The sequence below is a fragment of the Serinus canaria genome, chromosome 18 (assembly GCF_022539315.1).
Source record: "Serinus canaria isolate serCan28SL12 chromosome 18, serCan2020, whole genome shotgun sequence".
NCBI lineage: Eukaryota > Metazoa > Chordata > Aves > Passeriformes > Fringillidae > Serinus > Serinus canaria.
In genome coordinates this window covers 919,117-938,517 of record NC_066331.1, presented here as the reverse complement: position 1 = coordinate 938,517, position 19,401 = coordinate 919,117, and the positions used below count along the sequence as shown (strand labels likewise).

Here is a 19,401-nt window from a genome sequence, read left to right as displayed (position 1 = left end):
GGTGTGGGAACAACCCCAGGTGGCAGGGTTGGCACGGCCCTGGCAGAGCAGAGCCACCCACAGCCAGTGCCGCCATCCCATCAGGTGTATTTATTGAGGATTACCACCTGGGGGGGAACTCCCCTGTGCAGCAGACACGAGCCCAGGCCAACCTTGGGAGCTGCCAAACACACATCCTCCAGTGGGGAACCCGCGGCAGGGCAGGCAGCACACGGGTAGGAGGGGAGGAGGAGGAGGCGCTGCTCAGGCTGGACTCACAGTATCGCGCTGGGAAGAGAACCACAGCGCTCTTGGGGGCCCTGCCCTTGCCACACCCAGCCCACAGCGCGTCAAACCAGTTGTTTCCACATCCCTGCCATCCCTGCTGGCACCAGGGCAGCAGCTGCCCCTCCAGGAGGGGAAGCAGTGGGAGCCCAGCTCCCAGGGGTTTGCTCTGCAGCTCTCAGAGCCTCAGGGTCACCTTCTGACCCCCTCTAAGGCAGGCTGTGGGCCATTTCTGATGAAAACACCAAGGATGAGTTAATCAATTACAAAGGACAAGGCGGAGGTGGGCAGGGCTGCAGCAGCCCAGGATGCCCTGCAAGGGTGGCAGGAGATGGTGGCCAGTGCCAGGGGAGCATCTCCCAGCAGCAGCACGGTGCCTGCCCCACTCCTGGGCCAGGGCTTGGGCACATCCCCAGGGAGCAGCCAGCAGCAGCCCTGCTCACACAGCACTGGGCTGAGGATCTGATGCAGCCAAACCTGAGGCCAAGGCCAGCAGGGGCAGAGGGGGCACCTGGGGCACGGTGGCTCGGTGACCTGAGGGCTTTTCCAGCCTGAGAGCCCTGCAGTGTGATTTTGTGCTCCCCCCAGCAGCTCCTTCCAGCCCAGCCCAGGCTCTGAGCTGCAGGATTGTGTGCAGGGGGAAGGAGACAGCGTGGGGAAACAATCAGCTTGGGGAAACAATCAGCTTCTCCTCTCCAGCTGACTCATCCCTTTCCTCTCCACGAGGGTTTCACTTCTGCCAGCCCCAGAGGCCGGGGCCATGTGCTGATAACTCACCAGGCTGCTCCAGCCCCGCCTGGCACTGCCAGAGGCACTCTTCCTTTGTTCAGTGACACACCAGGTAAAGGGAACACCAGGAGCTTCCCAAGGCACCCTGCCCCGGGCTCCCAGCTCCTGCTCAGTGGCCCCCTCAGGCTGGGCAGTGGCCACTGAGCCTTTTGGCAGGGGCACATCACTGGGATGCACCCCTGGAACACCCCTGGGGTGTTCTGTGCCCCCCACAGCCCCCCTGGATGGGGCAGTGCTGGGGCTGTACCAGGATGCACAGCCCAGCCAGCCCCCAGTGTTGGGCCAGGGGCTGTACTGGTGGCACTGGCTCACTCAGGGCTGTACTGGTGGCACTGGTTCACTCAGGGCTGTGCTGGTGGCACTGGCTCATTCAGGGCTGTGCTGGTGGCACTGGCTCACTCAGGGCTGTACTGGTGGCACTGGCTCACTCAGGGCTGTACTGGTGGCACTGGCTCACTCAGGGCTGTACTGGTGGCACTGGCTCATTCAGGGCTGTGCTGGTGGCACTGGCTCACTCAGGGCTGTACTGGTGGCACTGGTTCACTCAGGGCTGTGCTGGTGGCACTGGCTCACTCAGGGCTGTACTGGTGGCACTGGCTCACTCAGGGCTGTACTGGTGGCACTGGTTCATTCAGGGCTGTACTGGTGGCACTGGCTCACTCAGGGCTGTACTGGTGGCACTGGTTCACTCAGGGCTGTGCTGGTGGCACTGGCTCACTCAGGGCTGTGCTGGTGGCACTGGTTCATTCAGGGCTGTACTGGTGGCACTGGCTCACTCAGGGCTGTACTGGTGGCACAGGTTCACTCAGGGCTGTACTGGTGGCACAGGTTCACTCAGGGCTGTGCTGGTGGCACTGGCTCACTCAGGGCTGTACTGGTGGCACTGGCTCACTCAGGGCTGTACTGGTGGCACAGGTTCACTCAGGGCTGTGCTGGTGGCACTGGCTCACTCAGGGCTGTGCTGGTGGCACTGGTTCACTCAGGGCTGTGCTGGTGGCACTGGTTCATTCAGGGCTGTACTGGTGGCACTGGCTCACTCAGGGCTGTACTGGTGGCACTGGCTCACTCAGGGCTGTGCTGGTGGCACTGGTTCATTCAGGGCTGTACTGGTGGCACTGGCTCACTCAGGGCTGTACTGGTGGCACTGGTTCACTCAGGGCTGTACTGGTGGCACTGGCTCACTCAGGGCTGTACTGGTGGCACTGGCTCACTCAGGGCTGTACTGGTGGCACTGGTTCATTCAGGGCTGTACTGGTGGCACTGGCTCACTCAGGGCTGTACTGGTGGCACTGGCTCACTCAGGGCTGTGCTGGTGGCACTGGCTCACTCAGGGCTGTACTGGTGGCACTGGTTCATTCAGGGCTGTGCTGGTGGCACTGGCTCACTCAGGGCTGTACTGGTGGCACAGGTTCACTCAGGGCTGTACTGGTGGCACAGGTTCACTCAGGGCTGTGCTGGTGGCACTGGCTCACTCAGGGCTGTACTGGTGGCACTGGCTCACTCAGGGCTGTACTGGTGGCACAGGTTCACTCAGGGCTGTGCTGGTGGCACTGGCTCACTCAGGGCTGTACTGGTGGCACTGGCTCACTCAGGGCTGTACTGGTGGCACTGGCTCACTCAGGGCTGTACTGGTGGCACTGGTTCATTCAGGGCTGTACTGGTGGCACTGGTTCATTCAGGGCTGTACTGGTGGCACTGGTTCACTCAGGGCTGTACTGGTGGCACTGGTTCATTCAGGGCTGTACTGGTGGCACTGGTTCACTCAGGGCTGTGTTGGTGGCACTGGCTCACTCAGGGCTGTGCTGGTGGCACTGGCTCATTAAACACCCCCACAGTGCCCAGCCTGGCCTGTGTGACCCAACCCCTGCACACCCTGGCAGCTCCAGAGGGGCACCAAAGCACCAAAGCCCTCCAGGACCTGGAGCTGGCCACAGACCCTGCTCAGAGCTGCCAAGGTGTGTGCCAGCCCGTGGGCACACACAGGAGCCCTCCCTCCCCCCAGGGACCCTCCCCAGCTCAGGGCCAGGGCAGGTGGGCAGCCTGGGAGCTGTCACCATGGCCAGGCAAGGTGAAACCCAGACTTGGCACACATCTGCCACACGCTGGGAGCCCCAGCCAGGCCACATGGTCCTCACAGATGCTCATGCACAGCCCTCCTCCTCCTCCACCCACCCCACACAGGTTGGGGAGAGCCAGCCTGGGCTGCCTGCTCCTCCTGGCAGGGATGGAGGCAGCAGAAAAGCCCTTCCCAAGGCAGCAGAAGGCAGGAAAAGCCCTTCCCAAGGCAGCAGAAAGCTTTCAGAGGGCTGTGCTGTCTCTGCACCCCCATTCCTGCAGCTTGCCTTCCTCCAGCAGCACAAAGCTGTCACCCACAAGGTGCCAGGTGCCTTGTTCAGCCCAAATTTAAAGGATCCCCAGCCAGGAGCTCCCCTCCAGAGCAGGGACACTGCCACAGAGCAGAGGAAATGTTTCCTGGAGCCCTGTGTGCCCCTGGGCACTGCCCTGACAGGCTCCCAGTGGGCACCAAACCCAGCCCCAGCAGTGCCCAGTCCCCCTCGGGCACCTGTGGGATCCACAGCCACACCTGTGCACACCTGTGCAGGGCAGGAGCACCTGCCCAAAGCATCCCCCAGTGCAATGAACAGATCAATCCCTGCTCCCAGGGAGCTGGTGCAGCACTAAGCTCTGAACCACCGGAGCCATGGATGGCCCTGGATCCATGGAAAGGCTGCTTGGAGCACCTGGGACAGGGGGAGGTGTCCCTGCCCGTGGCAGGGGTGGGGCTGGATGAGCTGTGAACTCTCATCCAAGCCATTAGGGTGCCCCATCCTGATTTTAGCGTGGACATAAAAAGCCATTCCGTGCCAGGGGCTCCTTTCAGCTCAACAATGGCTGGGTAATTGCTGCCCTTTCACAGCCTGGGTGTCACCCAGGGCAGCTTCACTCTTCCAAGGCACCTTCAGGCACCAGTGCTGAGCTAAAGGCACCTCCAGCCCTGCACAGCTCCCTGCTCAGCCCCAGCATCCCGGGGGAATGCCTCCAGCTCTGCCCGGCAGGAGGAGAGAGAAAACCCCTTCCCACGACTTTCCATGGCCCAGTTTTCAAGGAGGACAAAAGAAATGACATTTTGAGCAGCATCCAAGGGACCCAGGCAGGAGCTGGAGAAGGGCCAAAGTCACCTGAGGACACGTGCATGAGGCTGGAGCTGTTGGAAGGGGCTGCTGGTCAGACACAGGCTCCTCATCTCACATGATCTTCCCTAAACCACCACAAGCACCAGGGGGGTGAAGAACAGACCCAGGAGCCCCTCAAGGGCACCTGAGGGCACAGAGCCCATCCCAACACCAGGGCTGGCCAGCAGGGACCTGCACAGGGCAGAGTGACCTCTGCTGCTCTGGGACAGTGACAGTGACAGCCCCATGGGGCTGGGGACACCCCAAAGCCCAGCAGACACTGCAGCTGCTGCTCTGGGACAGTGACAGTGACAGCCCCATGGGGCTGGGGACACCCCAAAGCCCCAGCTCTGCCCCCCAGAGCCCAGCAGACACTGCAGCTGGGCCTGAGCCCCCAGAGCTGATTACAGCTCAAGGGCATTGCTGCTGTTCTTGCTGCCACTCTTCCTTTCCCACACAGGATTATCCTGTCTACACACAGCTCCCAAAATCTGATGGGGAATTCAGGAGAGTGCCCCGTGCCCAGCAGGAGCTGAGCCCAAAGCTCCTGAGAGCTCCCTGCTCCAGGGGAGAAAGCTGCAGCCCCCCTGCCTTGGGACACCAGGGAAAAGCACCCAGCTCAGCCTAGAGAGGGCTTTGGAGGGAAAACAGCTCAGGTTTTCCCCATGGAGGCTGGGAACAGGAGCTGCAATCCTGACAGAGCACCCCACAGCCCTGGTGACATCTCGAAGCAGTTTGCCCTAAAAACTCATGGAAGAAAATCCCTCCTGGGGAGGGAGCTGGGGACACACCATCACTGGGAGCAGCAATGAAGAGAATCCCTGTTTCCTGCCCTAAATGAATCCCCCTGGATCCCTGGCAGTGCCCAAGGCCAGGCTGGACAGGGCTGGGGGCACCCAGTGGGAGGTGTCCCTGCCATGGCAGGGGTGGCACTGGAGGGGCTTTAGGGTTCCCTTCCAGCCCGGGGTGCTGTGGAATACCCAGAGCCCCTCTGTGGCACTGCCAGCCCAGGGAGTGCCCAGGTCAAGGTGTCCCCAGGAGGAGCTGCAGCCCAGCCCAGCCCAGCTGTTTGCACATCTGCTGGGAGGGGGCTGTGCCCCAGCTGCTCTCAGCTCCACTGAGCTGCAGCCAGGAATGTTATCTCCACTTTCTCCTGCCCCAGCAGCTGCCACATCCCAGCAAACACCAGCAGGATCAGCAGAGGCTGAGGAGCACAGGAGCCTCCCTGGGACGTGCCCACAGCAGGAGGGGAAGGAGCAGCGAGCTGGGAGCACTTCCCACCCCAAAACGCTCCAGCCACGCGGGGAGGGGGCACCAAGGACACCAAACCCTTGTCCCTGGGTGAGAAGCAGGGCCAGAGGTGCCCAGAGCCAGGTGTGAAGGTGAGCAGGGCTGGGGCTGCCCTGCAGGGCTGGCAGGGTGGGGCTGCCCCAAGCTCCCTGGCAGGAGGGCAGGGCTGGCTGTGCCCAGCCCCAGAGAGCAGGGGCAGCTCCTCCAGGCTCTGCAGCACACAGGGCTCTTTGTTTTATTTATTAAACAGCAGCAGATCGCTCCAGGCAGCTCTAATCCAGACTCGGTTTCCATAGACACTTCCCCAGCACAATTCCCAGGCAGCAGCAGGGCTGGGGGAGCGGCTCTGACACCAAACCCAGAGCCCAGGGGCTGCTCTGACTCCTGCAGCCTTTAGAGCCCTCCCAGCTCCAGCTCTCTGCTAATTGCTGCCCCGGAGAGATGCTTTAATGAGCACTTTGCCAGAGCTGCGGGAGGCATGGGGGGGGGAGGAGGAGGAGGAGGAGGAGGAGGAGGAGGAGGAGGAGGGGCTCACCTGGGACTGCACACACACCAGACCAAGGCCCAGCTCACTCCATCAGAGCCTCAACAAGGTGCAGCATCCCAGGAGGAGCTGGGAGGGTCCCCTCAGACCATGGGGAGAGCTGGGAGTGTCACCTCTCAAACCATGGCGGGACCTTGGAGGGTCCCCTTAAACCATGGGGAGACCTTGGAGGGTCCCCTCAGAGCACGGGGGGACCCTGGAGGGTCCCCTCAGAGCAGGGCTGTGAGGAGGGAGGACCCAGCAGGATGTCTGGGCAGGAGGGAGGCTGGCAAAGCAGCTCCCCTGGAAAGGATTTCCTGGGAGATGAGTGAGAGAGAGGGGAAGGAGGCAGCAGCAGCCACAGCTCGTGATGTTTGCCATGGGCTGGGCAAACACGAGGCCCTGGCAGTGGGCACAGGGAGGCTCCAGCAGGGCAGAGCTGCTGCAGCCAGGGCACCATCCCAGCCCCAGAGCACAGGGGACCCCTCCCTGCCCCTCCAGAGGCCCTGAGGGGCAGCTCAGCCCCAGCTGAGCCAAGATCTGCTGCTTCCCCTTCTGCAAGTGAGAACCAACCACCATAAAACCACCCCGAGGCAGAGCCCTGGCACTCAGGGTGTCAGGGGCTTCCCAAGCTGCACCAGCAGTAAATCCAGAGACACTGCTGCCACTGAGACACAGCAGGACCAGCTCCACGCTGAGCTGGTGCTCCCCAGCAGCACCAAAGTCCTGTGTCACTCCTGGAATCCCCAGAAATCTCCATTCAGCAGCAAACTGGGCACTTACCCAACTCTTTTGATCCTTGGCTTTCACTGGCCAGCTCTCCCATCTTCACCAGAGCATCAAAGTACCCCTTGGCTGCATATGTCATGCCTAAAAAGCACCAAAAAACAGAGGTTATGCTCTCCTGAAAGGCTTTTAAACTTGTGGGGCACCGAGGAGACCCTGGACACTAAAATAGGCATTACCTCAAAGGGCTCTCCCCACGGGGAGGGAGCACACAACAAACAGAGGAAAAGCAGCAAAGAGAGCTGGAGCAGTGAGATTACAGGGTAATTTAGGATTGAAAAGGTCCATGCAGGACTGTGGTGGCTTTCACTGCAGTGCAAGCATCAGGCTGCTGGGAGAAATCACTGCAGAATAATTGAATATCACAGACTTTCATTACAGTTCAGCCCTGTTTGTTGACATTCCAGCTCCACACTCGACTCTAATCAGATAAGCAGGGGGTTTCCTCTAATCACAGAACACGCTGTACAGCCCCAGCTCCAAGGGCTGCCTCTGCTCTGCCTCCTGGGCTCTGCACTTCCTCCAGCTGCCCCCAGCTCGGGGATCCAGGGGAAGGATGAGCCAAGTTAAAAATCACAGGAAGATGCCTGGCTGCACAGCAGGGAGGTGGGAAAAGCACAGAGGCAGTGATCCCAGAGGTTATCCCCAGGTGCCACGGCTGGTGGGACAGGGGAGCACAGGGCAAGCAGCTCCTCCTCCCAGGCAGTTAAAGATCAGAATATTTCAGAGGAATGAATAAAAAACACAGTCCCGAGGGTCAGCAGCTCTTCCCCCTGTCAGACCCTGCCTCTGCTGCCTGGAGGGAGCCAGCAGGGAAAAGCAGCCCCCAGCCATGAACCCCACTCTGCTGGGATGGCCAGGAATTTGGGGAAAGCTGCTGCCTGTGGGGAAGGTGCCCTGTGCCCCTGGAATGTCTGGAAGGAGAAATGAGGGTGCCCTGTGCCCCTGGAATGTCTGGAAAGAGGGAGCCCTGTGCCCCTGGACTGTCTGTGCCCCTGGAAACTTGGGAAAGCTGCTGCCCGTGGGGAGGGTGCCCTGTGCCCCTGGAGGGTCTGGGAAGCTGCTGCCCGTGGGGAGGGTGCCCTGTGCCCCTGGAGGGTCTGGGAAGCTGCTGCCCGTGGGGAGGGTGCCCTGTGCCCCCTCCCCGGGGATCAGAGGGCCCTGGGCAGTGGAGCTGGGCGGGCACTGCCCCGTCACGCTGGCTGAGCCATTAAACCCCAGCTCAAAGCAGAGCCCAGGCTGGCAGGACGCTGTGTCCGGGCACCTGGGAATGGGGGGAGGGCTTAAAAATCCTCCTGGGAACAGCCAGGAGCTCACCTGACCTGTGGGAAAGGAAGGGAAAGGTGCTGCAGGCAGGGAGCAGGAGCAGGATCCTCCCTGGCACTTCAGACACCCAAGGGATTTTCCCCCTGGCTGAAGGTGGTGACAGACTCTGCCCCAGGGGCGTTTTCACTGGGATTATTCCAAAGTAAAATCCAGGAGACACGTGCAGCTCTGAGGGGAGCAGAGCCCTCCCTGGAAAAACACAGCTCTGGGCTGGGCCAAGCCTACAGCTCCTTCAAGGCCCAGGCAGTGCACAAAGCCAGTTTAAGTCAAAATAGCCCTTTTTGGGGTTTAATCAATTCCTGGCTTCCTTTTGATGGCTTAAATCCACACCTCCCTAATGGCTCCCCATAGGATCCTGCATTCCCAATCCAGAGCTGCCATCAAGACTTTGAGGCTTTTCCCTTCTCCTCATTCTTCTGGGCAATTTAAACATTTCAACAGCACCTCTTTAAACAGAGCTTCAAACCTCAGCTCTCAATACTTTAAACAAACATTTAAAGGACTGTTTGCAGATGTGTTTTGTTATCCTGCAGCCTCCCAGCATTTTCTCCTGGAATCCCTCCTGCATCCCTGGCCTTGCTCATCACCACCCTCCCAGCTCCTTCCCCGTGGGAACAAGGAACTTTTTCACAAAAACCCAAAGATTTTCAACAAAACCCCAAAGGTTTTGCAGCTTTCCCCCTCCCCAGCCTGGCAGCCCCAAAGTCACTTACTTGCTAAGGCTTTTTCATAGGTCTTCCCCATAGAAATGAAATTCCTGAGGCTGGGATTGAACTGCTCCATGATCGTCTAAAGGGGAGAGAACACGGCTGGGGTTAGCAGGGGAGATGGGCAGGGGTGAACAGCTCCGTGCTCAGCTCTGTCCTGAGAAACACAAAAAGAGAGCAAAAAAAAAAAAAAAAAAAAATCCTCCCAGCTCCCTGGAGGGGGCCCCAGGACCCTCCCTCATCCTGCAGCTCCACTGAGGAAGGCCAGGCTGGGTCTGAGCACACGAGGGGCAGGACCAGGAGCGAGGGGGCTCTGCAGTGCCCCAGCACCAGGTGCCTCCCAGGAGAGGAGAGTGAGTGCCCCGAGCAGAGAATTTCAGATCTAGCACCAATAACCATAATGGGAACTGCAGGGGGCTGTCTGGGGCAGCAGCAGCCCTCAGAGCAGCCAGGGGTGACCCCAGACCTGGGGATGGTGGCAGGTGATGTCCCACTCCTGGGACAGCCAGGAAGAGCAGAAGAGCAGAATGCCGAATGTGCAGCCAGGATGGGGCAGGGCAGAGCCCCCAGCACCCCCTGAGCTGTGCCAGCCACGGCTGGAGACAGTGCCAGGAGTGACACCGGGGTCCCCTGGCACTGCCCACCTGCCCAGGGTGAGGGTGAGCCCCAAATGTGCAGCCAGGATGGGGCAGGGCAGAGCCCCCAGCACCCCCTGAGCTGTGCCAGCCACGGCTGGAGACAGTGCCAGGAGTGACACCGGGGTCCCCTGGCACTGCCCACCTGCCCAGCGCTGCCTGAGCTCTCCTGCCTCGCCCCAAGGCCCCCAGCTCAGATGGGGGAAGGAATAATCGGCTCAGGAGAACAAGAAGGGCTCTTTGTGTGCACAGCCCTCCCTGCCAGGGCCCTCAGCCCAGCCCAGCCCCAGATCCCCATTCCCTCCCTGCATCCAGCCCAGCCCCAGCCCCAGAGCTGGTCCTGAGCCCCTGCCCCACCTCGGGGACACCCTCCTGCCAAGGTGCCACCAGAAAATGGAGCCTGAGTGCCCCTGAGGGGGATGCACCACGGGCATTCCTGCTGGGAAAGGGGCATTCCTGCTGGGAACGGGGGCTCTGCACCCCCAGGCTGCTGGCAGAGCCCCAGCCCGGGCCAGGGAGGGAAGACAGGCAGACACTTACAGGGAATAAGCTGATTAAGCATCTGTCACCTCATCTCAGGCTGCCCCAACACTATAAAGCTCATTTTCTGCCTGAGGCATTTTTATCCCAGTCCCTGCTGCCCGGCCCTTGGGTCTGACAGCTGAATTTTCTCCCCACGTGGCTCCAGAGAGCCCTTCTGGGGCTCCTCTGGGCAGGACACTGTGCGGGGCAGGGTCAGAGGGGTGCCATCACCACAGTGCTGCTGTTCCAGGAGGAAGCTGCTCATCCTTCCAGGCTGGGGATGTCCCCAGAGCCTGTCCCCAGCAGCCCCCAGGTCCCCACAGCTCCAAAGGGCACATGATTGACGAGGCTAATGAGGAGCTGCCCCGCTAATTAAGGCTGCAGGCCAACACCAGGGCCCCTGGAAGCTGTTTTGGGGCAGCTCAGAGCACTCTGGTGGATGTGCTCAGCCTGAAAGGAGAAAATGAAGCTGTAGCAAGCAGCCAGGTGTAGGAGACAATTGCACAGCAGTGAGTGAGCCCGGGGAGGATTGCTCCATCCTGCCCACATCACCTTGAACTCCAGCCCAAAACACACCTGGGCTGTCCCAGGAGCACCTGAGGCTGAGAGCCCTGGCCATGGCAGGGACGGGGACAATTCCCCTGCCCACAGCAGGGACAGGGACAGTTCCCCTGCCCACAGCAGGGACAGGGACAGGGACAGTTCCCCTGCCCACAGCAGGGACAGGGACGGGGACAATTCCCCTGCCCACAGCAGGGACAGGGACGAGGACAGTTCCCCTGCCCACAGCAGGGACAGGGACAGGGACAATTCCCCTGCCCACAGCAGGGACAGGGACGGGGACAATTCCCCTGCCCACAGCAGGGACAGGGACAGTTCCCCTGCCCACAGCAGGGACAGGGACAATTCCCCTGCCCACAGCAGGGACAGGGACGGGGACAGTTCCCCTGCCCACAGCAGGGACAGGGACAGGGACAGTTCCCCTGCCCACAGCAGGGACAGGGACGGGGACAATTCCCCTGCCCACAGCAGGGACAGGGACAGTTCCTCTGCCCACAGCAGGGACAGGGACAGGGACAATTCCCCTGCCCACAGCAGGGACAGGGACGAGGACAGTTCCCCTGCCCACAGCAGGGACAGGGACGGGGACAGTTCCCCTGCCCACAGCAGGGACAGGGACGGGGACAGTTCCCCTGCCCACAGCAGGGACAGGGACACAGCCCACGCCCAGCCCGAGAGCTCTGAGGCTCAGCAATAGTTAAGCAGCAGAAAGGTTGCCAGGATTTCTGCAGGGAGGAGATTTTTGGGCGGTGTGCAGGTTCAGAGCAGTGTTTGTGTACGAGGACGAGCACGGGGAAATGTAAATAGTGTGATTTTCTCAGCAGTGCCCGTGTCAACACGTAGTCCTGAGCACGAAACCCAGGGAATTAATGATGGAACAGGATCCCCAGACAAAGCACCATCCAAAACTCAGCACATCTTGCCCAAAGCAGAGGGAATCAAAGCACAGCCCAGCCCTGGCACTGCTCGGGGCAGGTCCTGCTCCCCACTGATCCACAAGAGAGGTTTTAAAGCAACAAATAAAGAGATAAAGTCCCCCAGAGGGGCTCGTGGAGCGGCTGAAGGAGCGGGAAGGTGACTCTGTGCCGGCCAAATAAAATTCACCAGCCCCCAGGAGGAAGTTTGCTGAAAGTGAATGTTTTTAAAACATTGTCTGGAGCCTCCAACAAAAACAGCCTGGCAGGATGAGAGCAGTGACAAGGGCTCCTCACTCCAGAGATAAAAATAGCCTTTTCCAAGCCCTCCTCTCACTGCCAGGCTGGGAAGGGAAGGTGACTCCAGAGCCTCCACACCCCCCTCCAGGTGAGACCTGCCAAGGAGAGAGGGTGGGAAATGAACAGGTTTGTGCCATGGAACGGCTCAGCAGCATCACCCCTCACAGCAGGGAGGTGCTGGGCTGCTCCCCTGGCAGCACAGGGCTCATCCCCTCCCTGGGGGGACCGGGGGCTCTGCCAGGGCTGCCCCCACGGGAGAGGTGAATCCAGGCTTGCAGGACACCAGCAGCAAAGCAAATATTCAGTAGCACTGTGGCAGTGAAAGCAAATCTCATCCTCCCCAGATTTTTGCCCCCTCAGCAGCACCCACAAGTTGTTTGCCTTCCACGGGCTGCCTGGGCAGAGTTCAGAAAAACACAGACACAAAACCTGGCAGCCAAGGGTTGAAAGGGCTTTGCTTTGTTCCACTGAGCTGAATTCCCTGGGTAATGCCACTCAGCTCCCCGGGATTGGCACGGCTTTGTTCAGCTGCCAAAACTGAAACTAATGCAAAGCACAAGGTCTCCAGGACAGCCCTGCTCCGTGTGCTGGGGCAGAGGCAGCAGAAACAAGGTCCCTTTTCTGCCCCCTGAGCACACTCCAGCTACAGCCAGGATGCTCCAGGCTGTAAATTAGCCCAGAAGGAAAAGTTTAGAAGCAGGGGAAAGAATAAAAACCCCGAGCTGGAAGGAGCCCACAAGGATCACAGAATCCCAGCTCCTCAATCCCAAATTTAAGCCCTGCTCAAGCTGGAAGTGGCTCAGTCCTCTCCTGCTCAACAGCTGAAGGGCAGCGCTCCCAACACATCCCACGGATGTGGCACCTGGGATGGGGCTCAGTGGCCTCGGCAGAACTGAGGGAATGGTTGGATCTGGTGCACTCCCAGGGCTTTTCCAGCCTTTTTAAGGATTTTGTGTCTCCCTGCAGGACTGACCCTGCACAGGGCCCTGGATTGCCTGGTGACCATGAGGAGCATGGGCAGCACCAGGGGACTCTCACTGCCACGCTGCAGAAGCAGCTCAGCCCCAAGGAAGTTTTGTGTCTAAATGGGTCAGCCCTGCTCCAGGAGCACTTTCATCATTTTGCTATCAATATTTAATGCCCAGCAAAGCCCAGTGCTGCCTCCTCCATCACAGCTTGTCCTGCCTGGCACCATCAGGAGCGGCCCTGGGGGTTTCAAGAGCCAAGTTTCTGTCAAGAAGGAACTCAGGGAAAATCAGGGGGAAAAGTCAGGGAAAAAACAGTCCCCATCTAAAGGCATTGAGTTTCTCCTGGCTGTCATGCCAGAGGACGAGGGGACCCAAGTCCCAGGGCGAGGGCTCTGAATGAACATCTTTGTGTCGGGGTCTGGGCTTGAGGAGAGCTGGGATGAGGATCCACACGGGGCACAGAGCCCCCAGCCCTCTGGGAACACCCTCAGCACCCACCCGTGGCCAGCCCTGCAAGGCTGGGCCATCCTCGAGTCCTCGGGTCTGGCATGTCCCCTGAGGAGCCAGGAGGGTCCCCACAGAGGTGGCACCAGGGGCTGAGCCCCAGGCTGTGCCCAGAGGAGCTGTATGCCCTGTGCCCTGCCCTGCAACACGAGCAGCAGCACTGAAACCTTAACCAGGGCAGGCTCAGCACGATGGGCACCGAGGCACAGCGACGGGACAGCACCGGGGGCAGCACCCGGGGCACCCCGGGGGAGCAGCACCGCCCGCGTGGGACCCGGGGAGCAGCACCCGGGAGCAGCACCCGCCCCATGGCACCGGGGGAGCAGCACCCAGCCCCAGCAGTGTGGGACACCCTGGGCAGGCAGGAGCTGCTGCTCCCCAACACCTCAGAGCCCACCTGCCTGCAGGTGACCCATCTCCAGGGAGGCCAGCAGGGCTCTCCCAGCCTGGCATGGATGGACGGATGGATGGATGGACGGAGCAGCATTCCCAGCTCAGCGCCCTGGCAGTGCCAGAGCCCAGCCTTGGTGCCACTGAGCCCTGGGGTGCTCCCCACAGGTTTCCCAAGGCTGGGCTGCAGGAAGCCTCAAGGCAGGGAGAACAGGGCATGGAATTTGGGGTGCCACAGGCTGGCTCCTTCCTCCTGCGCCACACTCATCATCCCTGCACTCCAAACACACCAAACCAGCCACAGTTTCCCTCCTGAAGCCCTTGAGGAAGAATTGCTCCCATCCCTCTGGACACGAGGAGAGGCTGTGGTGCCACAGTAACATCGATTACAGCGGATGGGGAGCTAAGGGCCCTCAGGAATTCTGTCCACCTTCCTGCACGACTATTCAGCTCGGGAGTTCAGGCTGTTGATAGGCAAACACCTCTTCAAAGGCAGAGCCACTCGCACAGCACTGCAAACCCATCTCCCGCATGGAAAAATGGCTTTAAAATGAAATGGAGGTTGGGCTGTAAACGGCAATAATCTCATCTGGCAGGAGGAGACAGCTCTGTCTTCGGGGGAAGGAAGATTTGCCAGTCCCTGCTTTCTGCAAAAAGACAATCCGGAGCAGGGGCTGAGCGGGGAGGGAGCAGAGGGAGCTGCCCCTCCTCATCCTCATCCTCCCGGCCCGGGGCTCACGGCAGGGCCCAGCCCGGCAGCTGTGCCGCTACTCCGGGCTCCTGGCAGTGAATCAGCACCGCCAAAGGTGGGATTACGTTGGCGGAAGGTGCCAGCAGCCTCCGTCTCCCTCTGTAATTACTCCCCGCGTGTAGGCAGCTGCCTGTAGTGGCAGCATCGGCTCGGGGGCGGCTGACAGCTCCTCCACCAGCTCATTAGCACAGTCACTCCGAGGGTGAGCGCTGCTTCTGGAAAACCATGACAATGGGCTCCCCAGCACAGCCCTCGGGAAAGCCGGAGCGGGAGCCTGGCATGGGCATGGGCACGGGCAGCTGCTGCTCCTGCCAGACCCAAACCCGCCGGGACGGGCAGGGGCACGGCAAGGCTCGGGCAGGGGCATGGCAAGGCTCGGGCACCCCGGGACGGGCACGGCAAGGCTCGGGCACCCAGCCCGGTCCCCGCAGGATGGGGCTCGGTGGCATCGCCCCCCTCCCGGGGGTTGTCTCCTCCTGCCCATGGCAGCGTTCAGGCTCCTGCACAGGCCAAAAATATACCTGGGTAGCGGGGACTGAAGCACTGGGACTGGTTTTGGAGTCTCTCAAGGAGGTCCAGAACACCCCAGTCCCCGAGCCCCCAGGGGTGGCTGAAGCCCTCAATGGAGCAGGGAGGGACATGCCAGGTTCCTGCAGGCACCACATGGCACACACACGACGAGAAGGCACTGCTGCTTCAGAGCAGCCTCTGGCCACCACAGGAACACAACCAGAGCCAGGACCACCCTTCTCCAGCCCCCAGAACCGAGACACTGCTTTTGAGTGAACCCACAAGATCTTCAGCAGCTCCATCTCCTGCATCTGGCTGCTCCCACCGGCATCCCTGGGAGCTGAGGTGTTCACTGCCCGATGGAGAGCCCAAGCCCCGGCTCTTGGCACCCCGGGCACCCATGGGGCCGAGGGCTGTGCTCTGGAACAGCCGGGCCAGCAGCGGCCGCTCAGCCCCGGTTCCCTGGGGATGGGCTCCGCACGTGTCGGGACAGACGGACTGCCCTGGGCCGGGCCCGGGGTGACGGTGACCTGCTCCCCAAACGTGTCATTAGCCCCGTGCTTCGAGGACTCCACACCTCAAACAACAACTGAGTCACGGCTGGGGCTGCTCCCAGCCCCTGTTTGCCCAGGCGGCTCCGGCAGTGCCCGTGCACAGCGCTGGGAGCAGCCTGGGTGCCAGCTCTGCCCCGGACCAAGGACAGCCTGCACGGGGGCATGTCCGGGCACACGAGCTGCCTGCCACGGTGGGAGGGAGCCCCAGAGACCACAGCAAAATGTCACCAAGATTCACAGTGACCACGATTTCTGGTGCCACAGCTCTGCCTGAGCAGCTGTTACACCCCAGAATCTCCAAAACCAACACTTCACAACTTCGCTGCCTCAGTACTTCTTGTACTACATTCTTCTATTTTTTTTTCCTGCTCTGTGCTCCCAGGTAACTCAATCCAAGCCCTTAAATCACAGGAAATCGTGCAAGCTTCCCAGTTTAACAAACGACATCCTGCGTTACACGTTAGGCTACAGCAGTTTTATTAGTCTTGCTCTCAAGACCCAGCAGAGCAGAAACCGCTTCCTTCGGGGGGGAACTCAAACCACACAAATTGTTGCATTTTCTCAGGACACCAGGAGCACAGCAGAAAGGAAAAACCGAGAGCTTCCCCAACTCCAGGGGACGGGGAAGGCTCGGAGGGCTCTGGCTTGTGGCAGGGCAGCGAGTGCCGGGGCGCGGGGATGATGCGGGGACAGCGCTGCCCACCCGGGCTCGGACATCCCCACGCGGGTCCCGGGGGTCCCTCGGTAAGGCTGGGGGTGCCCGGGGAGGGCCCGGGGGTGCCCCAGCGGCCGCTGCCGGCCCGGCCGAGCGGCTCCGGGCACATCCCAGGGCCGGTCCCGGCGGCGCCGCCCGCGCCCCGCGCCCGCTCTGCCCCCGCGCGTCCCGGGGAGGGGAAACGCGATCATCCGACAATTCCAATAACTCCAACCCGGGCAAGCGGCCAGCCGCGGCGCCGGGCACCTGTTGCGGACTCACCTTGTAGACATTCTCGGTGAGGCGGTGCACCTCCTCGGAGCGGGCCATGCCGGGCGGGCCGGGCAGCACCATGGGCGGCTGCGGGCGGGCGGGCGGAGCCGGGCGCGGGCGCGGGGAGAGCGCGGAGCGGCGGCCGCGGAGCCTTTTATCAGCTCCCGGAGGCCGTGCCCGCCCCGAACCGCCCCGGCCAGCCCCGCACCGCCCCGCGGGGAGGAGCCGGACCGGGCCGGGCCGAGCGGGGCTGGGAGTGGCGAGAGGAGTACGAGCATCACGGGGGAGGGAAGGAGGGATGCGCCGCGCTGTGCCCCCCGTGCGGGATCCCGTGCCCGTTCCCCATGCCCGTTCCCCATTCCCCATCCCCATGCCGCACCCCATTATTCCACGGCCCGCTCACACTCCATGCCCCTCCTCCACCCCCCTGCCCATCCCACACCCCATAACCTACCCTACACTCCTGCCGTACCTCACCCCACAGCCCAGGACCCCACACCATCCCCCTGCTTTACCCCACCCCGTGGCTCTCGCTGTGCCCCACATCCCGGCTGGAGCCCCACTCTGGGGCTGGGCTCCATCCCCAGCTGTGCCCTGGGGAGGGGATGGGTGAGGAGCAGTCGGAGAAGGAAGAGCTGCCCGTGGTTTGTGGGGTGTTGGGAAGGAGGGTGCACATTGTCCATGGAGCCGGAGAGCCCGGGAGAGGAGGTGGGATGAGCCATCACCATGACTACAGCTCGGGATGCTCAGCCCAAGGGAGACCAGCCCCTCCCTGCCACCTCGCTGTCCCCAGGCTGTCCTGGCCAGCCAGGAGAACCAGGATTCCCATGGGAGGCTCCTGCCAGAGCTCCCTCAGGTCGTGTGGGACACCCAAGCCACGCATCCCTGTCCTTCCTGTGCCTTGGGCCCACGACAGTGAATTTTGCCCAGGTGCTGAGGGACACCAGGAGTGGGCCCGTGCCCTAGGGCCAGTGTCCCCAGCCCTGTGCCCTGCTGAGGGACACCAGGAGCGGGCCAGTGTCCCCAGCCCTGTGCCCGGCCTCACTGTCCTCCCCTGGGCACGGCTGCTCTCCTCAGGGTGAGCCGTGGTTAAACGGAGCCTCAGGGCCAGGCCGTGCCCCTGGGCTGAGCCCGCCTCTCCCTCCTCTCTGCTGCGAGAAGCAGTGAAACAGTTAAGCTGCTGAGTGTGTTATTTTCCCTCACATCCATCAATTCCGAGAACAGGGAGCCCAGGTCGATGCCTTGGTCCCAAACCTCCCGTGTCTGTTCCCCTTCCCGCTCTCCCTCGCAGCCCCGGCAAGGCCCAGGAGGGGCAGCTGCTCCCTCCGGCTGCCTTTGGGTCTCATTTTGGCTTCTGCCTCAGAGGTTCCACACTCCAGAGCACAGAGAAGAATTTACAGCCCAGGAGAAGGATTTTTCTCATGTTTCTGGAGTGACCAGTTAACCCTTTCCCACTGGGGCTGAGGAAAGGGAGGAGCTGTGGGACCAGGGCTGGCACCAGGCCTGCCCTGGGAGGTGTCCCCAGAGGAATGCCTGGCTGCCTGCGTGGCTGCTGGGACACCACGGTGCCACTTTCCCTCTCCATCCCACGTGGCCAGACACAGTCGGCTTCCTCAGCCAGACACCAGCACCTCGCTGGCTTTCCAGCGTTGGTGAAGGATTCAGGATGGAGCAGCCAGGAGTAGAGTGCCTCTCTCTGCATCTCCATCACCTTATTTTTAGTTACGTTATGTAAGTTCTCCGCTACGTCATGGATGTGGGGGGTTCTTGCATCTAATTCCAGTGTGACAGCCCAGCAATTCAAACAAGCTGTTCCTCTGGTGAGGAAGATAAAAGGATTTGTAATTTCTGATAATAAAAGAGGCCTTTTGGGACAGCCCTCAGAGAATCTCTTCCATCTAGGCCTGCTCGCAGACAGCCGCTCCACTTTCTTCCCATGCTCTGCTTCTCCTTATCCCCTGGAATCTGAGCGCTGAAAACCTTTCTCCCTCATATCCCCCTGCTCCCAGAGCTGCTGGAAGCAGCCAGGGAGTTCATTTCCCCACAGTCGGAGCCACACGGAGCAAATTATCCTTGTCCCTGTCTCTTGCCACGTCCCCCTCCCGGCTGGCAGCGCCCGGGGCTGCCCGTGCTGCCCACAGCCCGGGAGCGGTGCCCGAGCCTCCCGCAGCACCCTGGGAGCTCTCAGCAGGAAAAACCTGCCTCTGCCTCGTGCCGGAGCCTTTGCTTTCATTGCCTTGGATTTATTTTTTTTTCCCGGTTGCTGCTCGCTGCCTTTTTGTTGGGGTGATTCAGTGCGCGGGGCTGGGTGGCAGCTGGAGCGTGCCCAGGGTAACCATGGTGCCAGAGTCCCGTGGGTTACCTGGCTCCCCGCGGCGCCTTCCCCGTGCGCCCGTGCGAGGGCGGGACCATCCAGCACGGGCCGTGGGTGAGCGTGGGGAAGCTCCAGAGCGGCAGACTGGGAACAGCGGTGGGATGAGCAGGCAGCAGCCCCGGGGCTGGCAGCGGCCCCATCCCCACCATCCCTCCCCGGGGTGACGGCACCGCGGCACACGCGGCACCGGCCACCTCCAGCCCCGGGTGGAGCGAAGTTGCTGTGGCAACAATAACTTATGTAATCCACCCCGCTCGGCTGCAGGTGTGGGGAGGAAATTGTGCTATTTTCGAAGTTTCATTAGGTTCCTTCTTAATTACCAGCGTGGCATCCTGCCAGCGCTCCCGGCCGGGTCATGTGCCTGGCACGGGGATTGAGGGTGGGGATGGGGCAGCGATGGCCGCGACAGTGGCGGCTGTGACAGTGACAACCAGGGCAGTGACAGCCCAGGCAGTGATAGCCAGGACAGTGATGTCCAGGACAGTGATGACGAGGACAGTGACAACCAGGGCAGTGACAACTCGGGCAGTGACAACCTGGGCAGTGACAACCCGGGCAGTGACAGCAGCTGCACCGAGGGACAGTTCCCTCCG

The 19,401-nt window shown here is 61.4% G+C and overlaps 1 protein-coding gene across 7 annotated transcripts in view; it reads right to left on the bottom strand.

Moving 5' to 3' along the window:
* Positions 1-16,550, bottom strand: part of BAIAP2 (BAR/IMD domain containing adaptor protein 2) — a 42,332-nt gene extending 25,782 nt beyond the window's left edge. For all 7 annotated transcript variants that reach the window (XM_050981206.1, XM_050981204.1, XM_050981202.1 and 4 more), the window contains exons 1-3: positions 16,444-16,550; positions 8,865-8,940; positions 6,823-6,909 (exon numbers count right to left, since the gene is read on the bottom strand). In XM_050981206.1, the coding sequence (XP_050837163.1) occupies positions 6,823-6,909; positions 8,865-8,940; positions 16,444-16,515 (235 nt within the window). In that variant the 5' untranslated portion in view covers positions 16,516-16,550. The remainder of the gene's footprint in view (positions 1-6,822; positions 6,910-8,864; positions 8,941-16,443) is intronic.
* Positions 16,551-19,401: the final 2,851 nt, after the last annotated feature.